Source organism: Nanorana parkeri, unplaced genomic scaffold (genome assembly GCF_000935625.1).
Source record: "Nanorana parkeri isolate BGI_ZX_2015 unplaced genomic scaffold, ASM93562v1 scaffold2664, whole genome shotgun sequence".
NCBI classification, from domain to species: domain Eukaryota; kingdom Metazoa; phylum Chordata; class Amphibia; order Anura; family Dicroglossidae; genus Nanorana; species Nanorana parkeri.
In genome coordinates this window covers 65732-84141 of record NW_017308932.1, presented here as the reverse complement: position 1 = coordinate 84141, position 18410 = coordinate 65732, and the positions used below count along the sequence as shown (strand labels likewise).

General features: G+C 41.8%; 1 protein-coding gene across 1 annotated transcript in view; it reads left to right on the top strand.

The window, feature by feature from the left end:
- Positions 1 to 18410, top strand: part of AK9 (adenylate kinase 9) — a 90504-nt gene that overhangs the window by 24820 nt on the left and 47274 nt on the right. Inside the window, exons 8-17 of the mRNA XM_018573994.1 lie at positions 148 to 270; positions 3028 to 3102; positions 3888 to 3989; positions 6204 to 6343; positions 6425 to 6605; positions 8110 to 8254; positions 9899 to 9994; positions 11804 to 11899; positions 13591 to 13686; positions 17510 to 17605. Of these exons, the coding sequence (XP_018429496.1) occupies positions 148 to 270; positions 3028 to 3102; positions 3888 to 3989; positions 6204 to 6343; positions 6425 to 6605; positions 8110 to 8254; positions 9899 to 9994; positions 11804 to 11899; positions 13591 to 13686; positions 17510 to 17605 (1150 nt within the window). The remainder of the gene's footprint in view (positions 1 to 147; positions 271 to 3027; positions 3103 to 3887; positions 3990 to 6203; positions 6344 to 6424; positions 6606 to 8109; positions 8255 to 9898; positions 9995 to 11803; positions 11900 to 13590; positions 13687 to 17509; positions 17606 to 18410) is intronic.

The window sequence follows — 18410 nt, the reverse complement described above, 5'->3', positions numbered from 1 at the left end:
GGTCCTATTTCACTCCATAAGGAGCTTAGTCATATAGCAGTTAAAGGGAGGAGCTAGTTTGGGCAATTTCAAGACCTGTCATAAGCGAGAACTATGGTAAGCCTATATTGGAACAATAAAATAATTTGTTATTATGCGTTCATTTAGGGAGAAGAAACTGAGAACATAAAAGAAATCTTGGATCGGCTTGTGCATAGACCTGAGGATTTCCCTGAAAATGTTGAGGAACGTATACGACTTTACAAAGACACTATACTACGCCCTGTGGAGGTGATGCCTTTGTGCGCTTTATTATATGTATTTGCATTTGAAAGACACTGTATGTGTATGCACACCGTTATAGAATACCTCCATCAAAGACTACAAAACTTATAGTAGGTTGAAAAGTTTTAATGATACATGCAGGTCTGTGAGATCTGTGCTGCTGCTCTGGTCAAAGAAATCTTGGTGGAAGACTACTCCAACAACCACTGTTTATGGGTAAATAAAGACAATAACTTTTATACCTAATGTAGACTTTTCAAGTGATGGCTTCAAGGACAAAAAGGTCAATGTCATTCATATAGATGCTGATTTTTTAATTTTTGCATTATTTAAACTATTTAATTTTCATGTGCCCTGCAGTGAAGGCCAACCTTTGATGAGGTTAAGGGTTCATGTCGAAGGCTGTTCCAGTCAAATGCTGTGTTTTCCATTGGAATGAATAGAGCTGTGCATGAATAGAAAACGGAGCATTTGTCAGGAATAGGCTGTGTTTGACCTGCTTTGCCTACAGTTCAAACATAGCTTATTAGGACATGGTGCATCTTAAGGAATGCAAAGCAGATCAAATGCAGCTTCCAACTGCAATGTGTGCTGCTCGGTTAAAGTCTATGAGATTTTGGTGACCTGCTTTTGACATGCAAGCAACTCCTGTTGACATGAGCACTTTATGTATACTAGGGTTGCACAGATACCAAGTACAGTACTCGGTACAAGTACGAGTACATGTACCGATACTTTTGAGCTCCAAGACTACACTAGAGAAAAATTCAAAAATTAGGAGCCAGCTGTCATTTGTAAGGAGCACACGGAGCTCCCGGGATTTGTACATCTCTGTTTTAATGTACGATTTTGTTTTTATAAATATAAATAAAGGGATGCACAGATACCAGTTTTGTGAGTACGAGTACTGGTACTTGCCGAGTACTTACAAGTACGAGTACTGATACATTTTTGTTTATTGTCATGTGACAGTTTTTCTAAAACAATACAGACTAATGATTTCAGGACAGTGGTGGAGCGCCAGAACCAGGTCCCAGCTGCAACCGCTGCAGCCCTGGTAGTTCTCATTAAAATGCCAAGTATCTGCACTGGTACTCGAAAAGTATCTGTGCATCCCTAATGTATACAGATTATGGTATTTAGGAACCATCAGTGAAGAGAGATTTGATACCAACTGCAGAAACCATAATAATATATATTATAAAAATCAGATATTCTAAACCACAAGTTCACAAATATCTATGATGGCTACGTTTATAATTGACTTTGTGTCATGATCTTGAGATAATAGTAATTGCAAATTTTATTTTTTATTTTCCTTTGTGTGAAACATATACTGAAAATGGCATTGTGGCGATGACCCATGGATGTTTCAAAGTGTATAAATCCATGCATTTCAACATATTAAAATGGACATTTTACCCATGGTGCCAATCTGTCTAAAGCCCTCCCCAATTCTGCTTACAGTTGGGTTATACTCTCAATATACTGCGATTCCTCAACAGTTTTTAGTGTGTAAAATGTTAGCATACTCTCAATTTATCTTGCTGGAGGCATTAAAATGTCATCAGTTTGAATGTCTTACAATAGATCATGTAGATATTAACATACAGGAAATTGGTGCCCTAAAAAAGAATAGTGTCCTGCATTTTATGTGTGTAGCCACAGGCGTTCTTGTAATTATATAGAATGTATACAGTTATTTTTATATTTTCATATTTAGGAATTTCACTTTTCTCTTCAGAGATAAAAAAATAAAATGTTCAAAATTATTTTCTCTATTGTCTATTGAGGGACAGAGCTTGATGATACTTAAACAACCTTGGGTTATACTACTGCCTACAGGAGAAATGGACACTAGGAGGCACTTCCACACCACACCTGCCCACTTTGGTTAGTGTCCCCAGGACAGTGGAAGTGTTTTCTTTTGCTCTGCTGTTTTTTCTGTTTTTTGGAATACCTTACTGCTATCAACAGCTACTGTTAGATTCAAGCTGGATACCAACATCCTGGAAGCCTCTCCAGTCAAGCAACAGTGCAGGTTTTTCCCAGTTCATTAAGCATACTGGTGTTATCTCTGCAACAGCTCAGAATTCTTGGAAGGTTCTCCTGTCAGCCAAGAAGCACAGATTTTCTGAGTCCATTAAGTATACTGGTGTTCTCTCTGCAACGGTGACAACAACACGATTGTGACTGTTCTTATAGCTCCTCCCATCCCCATACCCGCCCCGACCCTTTTTCATTTCTGCGTGCTCTTTCCTAGCAGAGTTAATTTCCTCTGTTATGCAAGGCTTTATAACTCAGCTTGTTAGGTTTTTAATGTCCACAACTGCCTTCCCCAGCAAAAGCCAAGACAGAAATGCCTTATATTTCCGATTATGATGGGGACCTACAAAAATCTCACATTTAGCTTACTAATTTGTATTGAGATTGTAGTCCATCACGGGAGCGAGCTTGGAGCGGTGATTACTGTACAACATACACAGGGACCATGGGGAAGAAAAGCGACCCTCCAGAAGAAAAGTCAGTGTCAGCACCAATTCAGAGATGATTTGAGTATCTGCAGCTGAGTAATACACAAATTCTGTAAGGTCCATTTTTGTAGTTAATTTACTTGAATACATATTTAAGATTTCATTTCTGAGTTTAGTGTCACTTAAACACAAGGAAGATTAGCAGGATAATGTTTTTTTCTTGTCTATTTTAATTTGAATATTAATGTACTGTACATTTGAGGAAGACTAATAGTTTGTTGTATTATAGGATCTAATGATTGATCATGACCCTCAATATGTAATAGAACTTGATGGAAATAAGAAGCCTGAAGAATTATTTGTGGTACGTTGCCCTAATTTTTCTGTAAATAGCAATTGTTACTAGATAGAGAATGTACTGATGTCCACATTTTGTTTTGTACAAAACGTTTATGCTGTAATTCCTTGTCATTTCTTGGTATGCACCTGATTGTTTGCTACAATAATTCTAACACAACTAATCGATATATATTTCTGTTCTGTTATACCATATCACATACCTGGTGGGAGACCAGTAGGACAAGGAGGCTTCTTGAAGTGGGAACAGGGGGTGCAGAGGACAGCAAGGAGCACGAGTGCCAGTGGATGGTCAAGCGAAGCCAGAGGTCAAGCGAAGTACAAAGTCGATAGGCAAGGCAGAGTCCAGTAATCAGCCCAAGGTCAGGAGGCAGGCAGCAAGCAAGAGAAGTCAAAGCAATCTGGGTAAAAAACGAGCAGCAGGCAGTCAGACAGGGTAACTGATCACAGGAAGCAAAAGCTGAAGACCATCAGCAACCTGGTTAGGGCAGGTTCGTTTATATAGACCAGTCCATTAAAGTGACGGCATTACTTCCTGTGTGACTGACGTGTGCGCCCGTCCGTGCACTTCCTGTTGCGCGTCTTTGCGCACAGTTCCTGTTGCTCGCATTTGTGCACTAGAGCATGTTTCCCAGCAACACGAAGTATAGGCCCACGGGCATGCGCGGGAACCATCTTTACCTTACATACCCCTTCAGTGCCCTTTTCAATTGGTAATCACACAGAAAGCCCCACCTTATAAAGGGAAATAATGGAAATGCACATTATTATGTTTCATGATTTACATTGCAGTCTGTGTCGGCTCGTCTTGAATATTTGAGTCTGCGTCATGGAGCTGTGGTGATTAAACTCTACAACCCTGAAGAGGAAGATTCAACAGAAGGGCTGGAAGATGTAAGTAAGGGCTCCTTAAACTTTTTAAACAATGAGCCAGTTCCCTGTATTAGTGGTCAGTAGTTGTAAAAAATGCCCATTGGTCAGTGGGAATTATAAATGCCCCTGTATCGGTGGTCATTGGGAGTAATAAATAGCCCGGCATGGGAGAGGAGTAATGCCCTATTGTTGCTATCACTGGGAGGAATAGTTTCTCATTATTGGTGTCAGTTTGATTAGGACAACAACTCCCTCCAGCACTGGTGCTCAGTGGAATTGGAAGAGAGCCCTCTCCCCAGCACTGGGGTTCAGTAGGATTAGGAAAGCACTTTCCTAGCACTGCTGTTTAGCGACACTTAACTTTATATAGGCTCCGTGTCCTGTGCCACCCCTTGTGATGACACCATGTCACGGCAATCCAGCATCAAGTACTCAATGTCATTCAGCACCTTCCTTGTAATAGGAAATCCCTGCGTGCAGGGTCTTTCTGATTGAGGGGGGTTGGTTTACAGCAGCCAATGTATTTGGTAATAGACATATCTTAAGTAGAGATACACCAATACTGATACTAGTATCAGTGCCGATACAGAGCATTTGGGCGAGTACTTATACTCGCCGAAATGCTCCGATACATACCCCCGATACTGGAACTTCAGGTCAGAGAGACCCTGTGACCGGCAGTGCTGCGAGGGTGCATGGAGACGGCTTCCCGGCCAATCAGGAAGCCGTGTGGCGGGTTATGACCCGCCTCCTGATTTCCTAATTGGCTAGAAAGCCGGCGTCACTTATTGCTAGAGAGCCCGGCTTCCTGACCAATCAGGAAGCTGGGCAGCACATCATGGCGCGCTGCCCAGCTCCCAATACCGGCATCCGTGGGCCGGGCTTCCTGATTGACTTGAAAGAACACCGGCTTCAAGTTCCGAGGCAGCCTGGCTTCCAACCGGAAGCCGGGCTGTGGGTCATTACTTGCCGCCCCGCTTCCTGATTGGCTAGAAAGCCAGCTTCACTTATTGCTAGGCAGCCTGGGTTCCTGAGCAGCCATGACCTGCTGCCCAGCTTCCAATACCGGTGTTCTGTCGAGAATGCCAACCCAGTCGAATTTGCCGACCTCATCATCTGCGCTTGCGCACAGACGGGATTAACGAGCAAACAGGAATTTATTTACAAAGTATTCATTTGTAATTGTTAATTACAATAATATGATAATATGACATCCATGGCAGCAAATGGTGGATGGCATTTTATGCACATTCACAATTAACATTGCAAGCATTTACATTATTACAAATATCATAAAATGCCATCCATTATTTACTGCCATGGATAACATATTATTAACGATCACAATTAACAATTAAGACAAAATACTTTGTAAACAAATGCCTGTTTCCTCGTTAATCCCATTTGTGCACAAGCGCAGATGGTGAGGTCGGCAAATTCGACTGGGTCGGCATTCATCCGTGGGCCCGGCTTCTTGATTGCCTTCAGAGAACACCGGCTTTAAGTTCCGAGGCAGCCTTGCTTCAAATCAGAAAGCCGGGAGGTGGGTCATGACATGCTGCCCAGCTTCCTGATTAGTCAGGAAGCCTGGCTGCCTCGCATCATGAAGCCAGCTTCCTAGCCAATCAGGAAGCCGAGAGGCAGGTCATGACGTGCCGCCTGGCTTCCTGATTGGCTAGGAAAGCAGGCTTCACTTATTGCTAGGCAGCCCGGCTTCCTGAACAATCAATAAGCCGGGCAGCGGGGCATGATGTGCCGCCCGGCTTCCTAATTGGAAGGCTGCCTTGGAACTTGAAGCCGGTGTTCTTTTGAGGCAATCAGAAAGCAGGGCCCACGGATCCCGATATCTGTATTAGGTAACGGCGAGTACCGAAAAAAATATTGGTACTCTTACTCGATACCGAAAAAACTGGTATCATTGCATCCCTAATCTTAGGTATCAGAAAGATCAGTGTGATACCCTTATAGTGCACAAGTAATCACCTTTATTTTTTTGGCATCAAACATATATTTCAGAAGTTTGGCTGATCTGAGGTTGTTTTGACAAAGCACTGTTACCTTGTCAAATTGGGGTAGTTGGATGGATTTGTTTTGACATATCATATGAAGTTGAGCAGGCAATGGGCTACCAAAAATACAACTTGGGAGGGACTGTACCTTTCAGCTGACCTGAAAACTAACATCATGTAAGGCCATTTCACAGTATAAGCTGAAAAAACGTTCTTTAATTTGCAGGATGAACTTCTGCGGACACTCTCAGCTAACCGTAGAATCGCCCCAAGATATAGGTGGCGTAGAAGCAGATGGGGCACACTGTGTCCTGTGGCTCTGAAAGAAGGATATATAAAAAAAGGGTTACCAGAGTTTGCTGTTAGGTGAGTTGTTACTCATACAGATCACAATATTGCTTTATTTTCTGTTATTATTTCAATTTCTACAGTGTCTGTTTCCTTCAGTTTTCTAGATAAAATATACCTAATGTCCTCTGAGGAATCACTTAAAAGGTTCATGCAGAATCCTCGTCCATTCCTCCTTCCTCCTATGCCCCTGCCACCCTGTAAGGTTGCTGTTATGGGGCCAAAGTTTTCCGGGAAAACCACCATTTGCAATTCATTAGCTAAAAAATACTCAGGAAAGGTGAGTAAATGTTTAGATATTTAAAAAAAAAAGATTTCTATTACAGCATGATCCCCTACTACTTGTCTTTTAGGGTTAAACAGATATTTACATTTTTGTATAAATATATTCTCTTTAATGTCAGCCAACCAAAAGTGATACATTAGTTATAGCTGAAGTCTGGTGGGCTGAGCCACCCATTGACTTTTTATACCTCTTGGGGACTTCAGTGATTAGACCCTCCTCCCCATTATAGTTACCATTATGTTTCTGCGCACCATGGAGTCTCGCTCTTCCTGCTATAGAAGGAGTATTACCACTAAAGGGCTTTTAGGAGAAAGATGTTTTGGTTGTGCTTGCATTCCCAACTGCAGTCAGTATAATTTTTTATATTGTTGGTTTATGAAAGACGTTTCGACCCCTTTTCCACTTCTGCATAAAAGAGAGCGTTGGTAGGGATTTTTCTGCAAGGAGGAGCTGATGGGCATAAGGTAAGGTACCTCTGAGAGGGCCATCCCCTTTGCAGATCTCTTCCAGTTGCAGTAGAGGTCTAATAAATCCTTGCAGCTTCAATAATGTATATAAGAAATAACTTAGTTGCATTTTCCTTCAGAAATCAAATTGTCGAAGATTTTGTCCATTTGAAAGCATTTCTTGATCTATCCGGTTTTGAGAGGAAATGTATTGTTGTGCCCTAAATGTTCCATTTTCTAGCCACGTTTTAAGGAGTTTATCCGTGTTGGGATGACCTAAAACTTGTGACAGTGAAGATAGGCAGGGTGGTGGTGGTCATGCAAAAGTATTTGATGTCCATTTTTCAAGGTATCTTGATGTCCATAGGGCTCCTCTAAGGGGTATGGATCATGTTCCAATGCTACTCATTGTTTATTTTCTTTGTGTCTACACTGGTCAATAAGCCTGACTAGACATTTCAGTTTATGGTAAAGTATTAGGTCTGGGATACCCATTCCACTTCCTAACCTAGGTGAACAAAGAATATTTTTACTGAGTCTGGGAGATTCCTTATTCCACATAAATTTAAGACATTCTGATTGGAACCATTTTAGTAGGTAGGGAGGTAGTGACACTGGTAGTGTTTGTAGGAGGTAAAGCAACCTAGACATGATGTTTATTTTATTGCATTATCTCTACCAAACTGTGTGAAGGTTTGTTGTTTCCAAGTTGTTGTTTCCAGTTGTAAATCTTTCCAAACAGCTGAGTAAAGGGAGAAATGCAATTCCACTATTTGTGTAAGGTCTGCTGGGATATGGGTTCCTTTTTTGGATTTATGAGCCCATTTACCTGGAAACTGGGGTTTGATTGTATTTATCAATGTCTCGGAGAGAAAAACATTGAGATGCTCTATTTGTAGGTTTATTTTGTATTTTGACATTTGGCCAAATTATAGGAGATTTGGAAGGGCTATTATAGGGTTTGTTATGCTGAAGAGCAAGTCGTCCGCATATGCCTCAATTTTCGATTTATATGAATTTGTTTTTATTAAAACCCAAAATACATCTTTTAGGTCTTTGACATGTCTGTGCTGATTTTACCACATGTTGAGGAAGCAAAACAAAATGCTCTTGCAAAAGCCCATGAAGATGCCACTGAGAAAGCTATAGAAGCTGTGAAATTAAAGCTGCATCAGGAGAAATTGTTGAAAGAACAAGGTATGTGCATTGGAATTACTCATGTGATCCATAGAACACATCTGTGTTTCTTAGAGGGTTTATTTTACACCGGCTTGGCAACTTTATTCTTGTGGAGGAATCTGGTGGTGTTCAGTTCTGTTTTAATCCAACTGTGTAACAGAACCGTCTGCAGACAACAAAAATCTAGGAAGCTTTAGCATCCATTACAGAACATGTTGAATGTTTTCAACAAAGACCTTTAGATGTATGTAAACAACATTTTAAAGAAAGAAAGTTCAGTTAGCAGAAAATATCTTGAATGCATATTGCAAGAAAAGTCTCTTAATTTAGCATAATTATAAGTATTGAATTGTGATAAGAATACCTGTCTGTTTAAACATACGCAGGTACATACAGCGTGAGGTCTGATTTACTTTAATACGTTCTCACAGACGGGGCCCTCCTTACCATCTTGTCTTGATTTTTATTGTAACTGTAATGTCTTCCTTATATTGTAAAGTGCTCTGCAAACTGTTGGCACTATAAAAATCCTGTATAATAATAATAAAAATATGTAATTGTCCTTAAAAAAGCACTGTCACAAAAAATATGTATTCTGTCTAATGTATTTAGCTCATATATGTAATGATGGTATTCATTAATTCCTTTTTTATTTCACATGCTTTTATTTATATCTGGTTTCACATTAAAATGCAGAGCAAGCTGTCTAACAAAATGACAGGGCACTGGTTTTGGACCAAGTAGAACATTGCCAGGGGTGCTTACAGCTGTCACCTTTTATTCTCCTGGTTTAAAGCCTATCTCTAGGTTAAAAAAAAAACCTATACAGTGGGGCTACACTGCAAGGGTTAACGGCTTGTTACTGCGTAAAGCACTTTTACTTACCTGATCCCTGCTCCCGCATGCTCAAGTCTGGCACCCGCAGCCTCTTCTCCGCTGAAGTCACCATCTCTAATACACGGTACATAGCCCTGCTTTATATGTGAGGATGCAAAACCTGAGCAGAGGGGAGAGAGGTAAGCATTTCCGAGGAGGGGGTTCAGGTAAGTAAAATATTTTTACACAGCATCAATAGACATTATCGAGCAGTTAACTCTTGTAGTGATGGGGTAGCCCCGCTTTGGGGAGGTCTTCTTTGCCTAGAGATAGGCTTTAAATCATGTTTTTTATTTTTTTAAACTGTTGCTGCAACTGCTGAAACACCCCCGGCAGTGTTATAATTTGCCCCAAACCCTGTCACTGGCACGTCTGCTGGACAGCTTAAGTTGCAAGAAAAATATAAATGCAGTTGTGTAATATTAAAAAGGAGAATTGACAGTCTGGAATGATCATAATGCTCGCAAATGGTGAGCGCTTATTGATCAGCACAGCCACATGACCACACTGACCAATAACAAGCCCTACTTACTTCAGGGACCTTGTCCAAGGCTCTAAAGAGTTTCTCATTGGTCAGTGCAAGCATTTTCTCCAGAATTTTTAATGACCTGAGATCTACGATAACCATAATTTGGCTTATGCAATTATAATTTACAAACCAGGCCTGTAAAACACTGTAGATTTATTAGTCTGGCAAATCTATTGAGGTTGCCAGTGGCTAACATGCTACAAAATTCTGTTGCTACTTATAAAATAACACTTAATATTTAATGACTCATATCATAGCGATGGCAATGGCAGATGTTCAAAAAGACACAGACATACAAGAGGGAACAGATGATATTTCCTCAGCTCATACAGATGAAGAGCACAGTGTAAAAGGTAAGTGGTCTATGTAAACATAAACAAGATAGACAGATGTTTTTTCACACTTACATGTGTCTTTAAAGATACATCCCATAGTTTAATTAACATTAAGGGGGTTATTCGCTATGGAGCTGAAGGATACAGCCGTAGCTTCAGCTGATCCTTTGGCCCTCTTCGGCCACCTCTGCACTTCGGTTCAGTCGAACCGCTGAAGCGGGGAGAACGGCCTGCCAAAGGGCCGGCCGTTCTTCACGCAAATGACAGCTGGCCGGAGCCAACCATGATCTCAGCGCTGGCTACGCCCAGTTGTAATTACATCAGTGTCCCCAAATGATGTGGGGAAGCTGATCTGTCATTAAACAATAACAACTGTGCGAAGCCGGCCGTGACGTCATGGTCGGCTCCACTCAGTTGTTATTCATTGGCCGGGGCCTGCTAGAAGACTCTGGCAGGTGCCTCTGTTCAACATGACTAACTATGTAACTATGGAGCTAGCTGTCGCCGCTAGCTGCGCCCAATTTTTTTATTTTCTTTAAAATATTTTTTTTTAAATTAATTTTCCTATTTGTTTACATTTTTTAAATAGTTTTTCAACTCCTTTTTTCCCCCCATTAATTTCACTTATTTTCTATTCTGCTCGGTACTTCGGAAGTACCAAGCAGAATAGTCGAGCCGAATGACGCTTGGCGGCATTTAGCTATTCGCTCACAACCCCTAAGAGAATAGGGAGCTTCGGGTCAGCCGATCCAGATGTTGGGTTGGCTGAGTCGAAGTCCCTCTGCACTTCAGTTCAGCCGAACATGCAGAGCATGTTCGGCTGACCGAAGGCAGCCGAAGAACGGCTGATTTCAGCCGATGTACGTCGTTCGGCTCACCTCACTTCGGCTCGGTCATTAACTCGGGTGCCATCGGCAGCTAAGTGAATAACCCTGTAAGTCTTGAGATGTATACAGGGAGCACAAGTTACCTACAGAGTCATTTAGTTTTTCATTCATGTGTTGCTGTACTGCACCTGCCCACCCCACTCCCTTTTGTCTGTAGTCTTGTGATCCTACAACACAGTTGCTAGTGATGCTGGAATGCTCTCATTTCTGCCTCTCATACATAGAAAGCCTGATGTAAAGAATACAGTTGTGGGCATATTTTGTGGGTACCCTTACAGCTCATTAAAACAATGCTTCATTTCTCCTGAAAAGTGATGAAATAAAAAACAATTGTCTCATGTATACCTGCATCCCCTTGGTATGTCATTTAGCAAAGCAAAGATATTCTGAAATAACTTGGACAGATTTGTTGGTACCCTACTAAAGACAAATAAGTGGATCATAGTGATATTTCAAACTAACACTCTCCTGTAATTAGTATCATACATGTCTTAAATCTGGTAATCAGTCAGCCTATTCAAATGGAGAAAAGTAGTCACTCTGCTGTTTGGTATCATCAGGTGCACCACACCGAATGTGGAACCGAGAAAGCAAAGGAGAAAGTTGTCTGAGGAGATCTGAAAGAAAAATATAGTCCAGCATGTCAATGATGAAGCCTTTAAGACCATCTCCAAGCAGCTTGATGTTCCTGTATCTGCAGTAGCAAATATTATAAAGAATTCAACTTCTTAATATTTGCTACTGTAGTCACGAGAACATCAAGCTGCTTGGAGATGGCTGATAGCATTTACCTTTGACATCCTGGACTATTTTTTTCTTTCTGATCTCCTCAGACAATGCTTGGTAACTAAGTGTCTTACACAGGGTTGGGCTTATGTTACTTTTAGCTGGCTAAAAATGTATCATTATGAATTGTTTTTATACTTTGTCTTACAAATAGAAAGCGTAGAGAAATCTGACACAACAGAAGATGACTCTTCCAAAAAGCAGGCAGTAGTGGAAATTGCAGAGGAGCAAAGTGTCATTCAACAAGATGGTACATTAGTTATTTCAGTTCTTACTATTTAATAATTGTCAAATACAGTAAACTCCACGTTATCCGGCATCCACGGGGATCGGTTGATTCCGGATAAATGTAGTTTCTGGTTGCTTGAGAGTTACTATTAACGGTCCCCTTTAGATCAATAGCTGATGACAGCTATTGACAAAAATTCCCCCCCCACCACCGCTTTACATCACTTCCTGTTCATTCATGACTTACTCAATGGCAAGAAGCACTCTCTACAGAGGCTTCTCCCCATTCAGAACCAGTTGATAGTAAATATTTTACTATCATCAGTTCCTGAATGAATGGGAAGCCTCTGTACTGATGTAACAGACTTACCCGCCCTCGGTCCAGCGCTGCCTGGCGGGGCCGAGCACGGCCAGCTTGGCAGCCAGCTCCTCCCCTTCAGGGCCGTCCAGCTTGGCAGCTAGCTCCTCCCCTTCAGGGCCGTCCAGGACAGCAATCAGCTCCGCCCCCTCACGTCCGTCATGTACAGGACCCAGCTCCTCCCCTCCGAGCTCGGCGAGGAGGGATTTAAGGGAGCTGAATTGTTTGTTCAGCGTCCGACCGTTGTGAACGGTGCACGCCGAACAAGACGAGGAGTTGGCTATTGCAGCACATGCACCAAAGGACCCAGCAGTGATCCCTCTAAAGCGCAAGTAGCCTGAAGGCATATGTGACAGTATCTACAGGGTTGCTGACTTATGCCATAATACTAAATCTGGAGTTAAATGGATTGTGAAGTGCTGTTGTGAACTTAAACACTGTGAAGGGGTGGATAACATAGTCTGTGCCTCAGCTCTCATATTCCTTCAATAGACTGTTAACCTGCTCACTACTGATTGTCTCCTGCTGGAGCTATACTTATATACTGTCATTTCCTTCAGTAGTCTACTATCAATAAGCATTGCTGAACCTGTGTGACTTCAAGCTGTGAGGGGTATTGCTATCGCAGTCTGTGCCTCTGTTTCCACATCCCTGCTAAAGACTGTTAACTAGATCAATGCTGATTACCACCTGTCGTAGTTAAACCTGCGTGCTGTGAAGGTTGAAGTTTCAACTGAGTGACTAGAACCTGCTGTAGTGACATAGTGTGAATTGTGTGTTGCGTCTCCTATAAACACTGCCGGCCTGTTGCGCCGTGGAAGCAGGTGTATGGGAGGGATTCGCAATACTCAGTTCACCCAAATTAGATCAGGGGAACCAGGAGACCCTGTAGCACTCACCTACCCCTTCTACTCTGCCGATACTAAACTCATAGTTGCCCAAGTGGCAGGGAATGATGTGAAGTGATTCCAAACCCTCCATCAAACACTAAATGGAGTGTGAAGGAAGGAATCAAAACTGAACCCTGTCATTACACCAGTAACTCCGCAGTTGAGCGTCCAGTTATAGCCTCACGGGTCATTACAACTGAGTGCTTTTCATTTATTTATAACAGAGGCTGCAGAAAAAGACATTGATGACTCAATTTCTTTTTCTATTTCAAAAGGGAAATGTCAGGGGTCTGTTTAGAGCAGTAAAAAAAAAAAAAAAACGTGTAAATGATAACTGGGATTTGTTCTAACCAAAAATGGCAAGCTTGGTAACTAAGTGTCTTACACAGGGTTGGGCTTATGTTACTTTTAGCTGGCTAAAAATGTATCATTATGAATTGTTTTTATACTTTGTCTTACAAATAGAAAGCGTAGAGAAATCTGACACAACAGAAGATGACTCTTCCAAAAAGCAGGCAGTAGTGGAAATTGCAGAGGAGCAAAGTGTCATTCAACAAGATGGTACATTAGTTATTTCAGTTCTTACTATTTAATAATTGTCAAATACAGTAAACTCCCCGTTATCCGGCATCCACGGGGATTGGTTGATTCCAGATAAATGTAGTTTCTGGTTGCTTGAGAGTTACTATTAACGGTCCCCTTTAGGCCTCGTTCACACCTGAATGTTTTGTAGCGCGCTCGACGAACGCTCTACAAAACGCTCAAACATCTAAATCCCATTGTATTCAATGGGTCTGGTTCACACCTTGGCGTATTTCAGCCGGTCCCTAACGCGCTGAAAAGGTACATGTACTACTTTGGGCCTTTTTTGTTGCGCGTTTCCATTGGGATACAGCCAAGTAGCCCTCGGAAACGCGCGTTTGTCGCGCTATTTTTTTTACCGCGAATCGCTAGGTGTGAACCAGGCCTTAAATCAATAGCTGATGACAGCTATTAACAAAAATTCCGGGCGCCCCCCCCCCACGATTTACATCACTTCCTGTTCATTCATGACTTATTCAATGGGGAGAATCACTCTCTACAGAGGCTTCTCCCCATTCAGAACCTGTTGATAGTAAATATTTTACTATCATCAGTTTCTGAATGAATGGGAAGCCTCTGTACTGAGTGCTTTTCATTAATGTCATACACGTGCACCATATTGTGGTGTACGCCATGCACATGCGCTGCAGTGTGTTGTTAGAACGCATCGCAGGGCTTGATTTTTTTCTTTTGATAAATAATATTAATTTAACTGTGGCAACGCATGACAAACTATTGTGACGCATTGCCATGCATTGTGATACGCTGTGTTGCAATTAAATATACACCTGTATAATTTTATCACAACACAAACACCAACACATCATAAAAACGATTTTTAACGTAAGTCGCTTATTTACAGTTTTGCGTCCCTTCATTTTTTTACTGTTTCACAAAAATGCGCAATTTAAAATTTACAAATATTTGTTATTTATTAACTCAATACATTTTTAACTTTTAGATTTAGTCAGAATTTTTTTTTTTGTGCACTGATACTGATTTTAGTGTGCTTTATTAAAGGGTTTCTAAACCCTCCGGTTTTTTTTGCATATATCGACTGCAAAAAGTTTTTTTAACAGCGGTTTAAACTTACCCCGTCTTTGCCATGCGCTCCCGTCCGAAAATGCTCAGGCGCCCTCAAAACATCTTGGGTCGGGTGCATGTGCAGTTTGGATTTTTGGCCGGGAGACGAGGAGAGACGCAAGATAAGTCTGTGGACGCGTGCACCCGCATGCAGACACCGCGGGATCGGAAGTGCCAGTAAGGACAGAGGAGTCAGCTCTGGGTCAGACACCCGCCGCAGCGCTGGAGAGAAGGCTGAAAAGGACAGGAAAAAAGCGGAAGATCGGATTAAGAGACATAATTTAAGGTAAGTGCTGACATTCACATTGGGGGGAGGGGGGAAAATTTGACTTTAATGTCACTTTAATTGAATTGTGTATTTTTATCGGTTTAATATTGATTTGATAAACATTTGCGCAATTATCGCAGGATCTAAAAATTTAGTAGCACCATCTTTTTATTCTCCCGGGCCTGTGCTTTCACAAAATATATGGTTTGCGGGGTCTTTTACAAACGCTTGCAATGCAGCAGTTGAAAATCAAAACAATGGGAAAAATTGCAAAAATGGTATGGCCAGCTGAGGTGTAAAGCGTTCCAGAGGGCTTGGCATCAAAAGGGTAAAAGGAAGAATGTCCTTTGGATGGGTGAGATAAAACTGGAGTTTTTTGGCGCGTCACATGAACTCTTGGTTGGCAGACAAAAAAAAGAAGATTTCAAAGAAAAGGAGACTATACCTACTGTGAAACATAGAGGAGGCTTGGTTATGTTTTGGAGCTGCTTAGCTGTGTGTGGCACAAGGTGCCTTTTAATTAATTAAATCTCAAGACTATCTAGGAATTGGTCTTTAACTACCTCCCGGCCGGCCGTTGTGTATAAATGGCATGCCGGGAGCTTCCTGGATGTAATAGGCCGTGTATACATGGCCTGTTAGTCCCGCCCACTTGTGCACAGCGAGCGGGAAAGACACAAAATTTAAAAACCAGCAGCGATGTTTGTTAAAGGAGAACTATGAGGTGAGTGCCTTTCACTTACCTCATAGTTCTAGCCGACTTGTGACAATTAGACTGTCACAGGTCGGCTCAGTAGATCCGGAGGTGAGCGAACACATACCGGCGTTCGCTCACCTCTCGATCCTGTCACAGCTCTCTGCTGTGACAGGGGAGGGGCTGGATTTCCCCCTCCCCGCTCGAATCCACCAGCGCTGACTGGCGGATCATACGGGGAAGGGGGGCGGGTACAGCTGGCTCTGCCTCTAGATAGGCAGAGCCAGCTGTCACTCACGCAGCTGGGCGGATCCAGACATAATCGTCTCAGTATACCGCGAGCTGTAGCTTGCGGTATACTGAGCTTAGGGTGATGGGAGGACGCTAGTTTGTGTCCTCCCGTTACCCTAAGGAGAACTATGGGGAAAAGCCTTAACCCCATAGTTCTCCTTTAACATACAAGCGATCCGCCGGCTATAGAGCTGGTGGATCACTTGTATGAGGTCCCGGTATGTGCGCCCCTCCGCGGCTCCCCCCCTCTCGCTGTCACGCGAGCCCCGGAACCAGCATAGTGCCTCTCTGACAGGGGATTAGAAGGAGGCCGGTTCAGTAACTCCCTCCGGTCCCCTCTCCGGTGTCAGAATGCGGAAGTGGTGTATATTACATCACTTCCGGATGCTCATGTCACTCTCCAGCTTCAGACGCTGGAGAGAAGCTGATGAATCAGATCTCTAAAGAGGACCTGTCACATCTTTTGCTATCACATATAGGGGTTTCTTAGCCCCCTCTCTGATAGCAATAAAGTTAAGTGAAAAAAAAAATAGGAAAAAAAATTAAAGTTTCCCCACAATTTTTTTTAAAGTTACACATGAAAAAGAATTAAAAAAACAAATTTTTTTAAAAAGTCCCCACCCCTACATACACGCATGTAAACATGTGTCAGGTGCGCATACCTGCGAAAACGACGATTGCGCCCATTACGCCGCACATGTTACATATCGTCGCGAACGTCGCAGTGAGAGCAATAATTTTAGGGCCATCAATCACTGATAACACGAAACTGATGAGCGGTAAAAGCTTTTAAAGCGTTGCCTATGGTCAATTTTGGGTATGCTGTTTTTTTTGCGATTTCGCGGGTGCGCGCAATTTTTAAGCTTGACATGTTTGGTGTCTATTTACCCGACGTGACCCCAAATTTTATATATTACCAAAAAAGTGGGTAATATTAATTGCTTTATAACATAATGTTAAAAAAATTCAAAATTTTCAGTAATTTTTCCAGAATATAGTAAAAAATAAAACCCCCAGTGGTGATTAAATACCACCAAAAGAAAGCTCTATCTATCCCTAAAAAATTGTATAAAATGCAAATCAGTACAGCGTTGCATGACGGAATAAATGTCAGTCAAAGTATCGCATCACTGAATACTGAAAAATGGCCTGGCCTAAACACCTGGTCAGCAAGTGGTTAAAAGATGAATAAACACTGATGTGCACATCTTATTTCATGTTATTTAAAATCACCTATTTGTCTGACATTTGAACGTACATATGTCCATATTACGTTTTTACAGTTGCCTTCTATGGTATTGGATCTTCATAATGCATACATGTGTAAATGATAACTGGGACTTTTTTTTAACCAAAAATGGCAAGCTTGGTAACTAAGTGTCTTACGCAGGGTTGGGCTTATGCTACTTTTAGCTGGCTAAATATGTATCATTATGAATTGTATTTATACTTTGTCTTACAAATAGAAAGCGTAGAGAAATCTGACACAACAGAAGATGACTCTTCCAAAAAGCAGGCAGTAGTGGAAATTGCAGAGGAGCAAAGTGTCATTCAACAAGATGGTACATTAGTTATTTCAGTTCTTACTATTTAATAATTGTCAAATACAGTAAACTCCCCGTTATCCGGCATCCACGGGGATTTGTTGATTCCGGATTAATGTAGTTTCTGGTTGCTTGAGAGTTACTATTAAAAATAGATCTAACTAATGCCATACCTCATACTATACCGTACCATAACATAAACTCTGTATTGACTTCATATTAATGAAATGCAGTCATCAAAAGCAAATAGACACACTTAAAACAAATGAAAGGGTTTCTAAACCCTCAAGTTTTTTTGCATATATCTACTGCTAGTAAAAAAAAAACGCTTTTATGACGGAATAAATGTCAGTTAAAGTACCGCAGCGCTGAATACTGAAAAATGGCCTGGATGGGAAGGGGGTTTAACACCGCGGATGTCAACTGGTTAAAGTGTGTCTTCGCCGCGCGCTCCCATCCGAAAATCTGAAAATTCTCTGGTGGCCGCAAAGCATCTTGGGGCAGGCGCATGCGCAGTCCGGATTTTCGGCCGGGAGACGACGAGAGGCGCAAGGTAAGTATATGGACGTGTGCACCCGCATGGATTTTTTTAATTCTGGTTAGATGAGAGTTCTGGTTAGTTAAATACCGGATACCAGAGAGTTTACTGTAATACTGCACAATTGACTGTATAACTGCCTTTTCAAATAGGAACTGGCATTATTACGGAACTTTCCCCTGTTCCTGTTAGGTTTAATAGGCATGGTCTTATTTTGAAGTCCTTGTTCACTCAATATTATTCATAATGAGTCGCTAAAACATTGTGTACTTATTCCAACCAGAT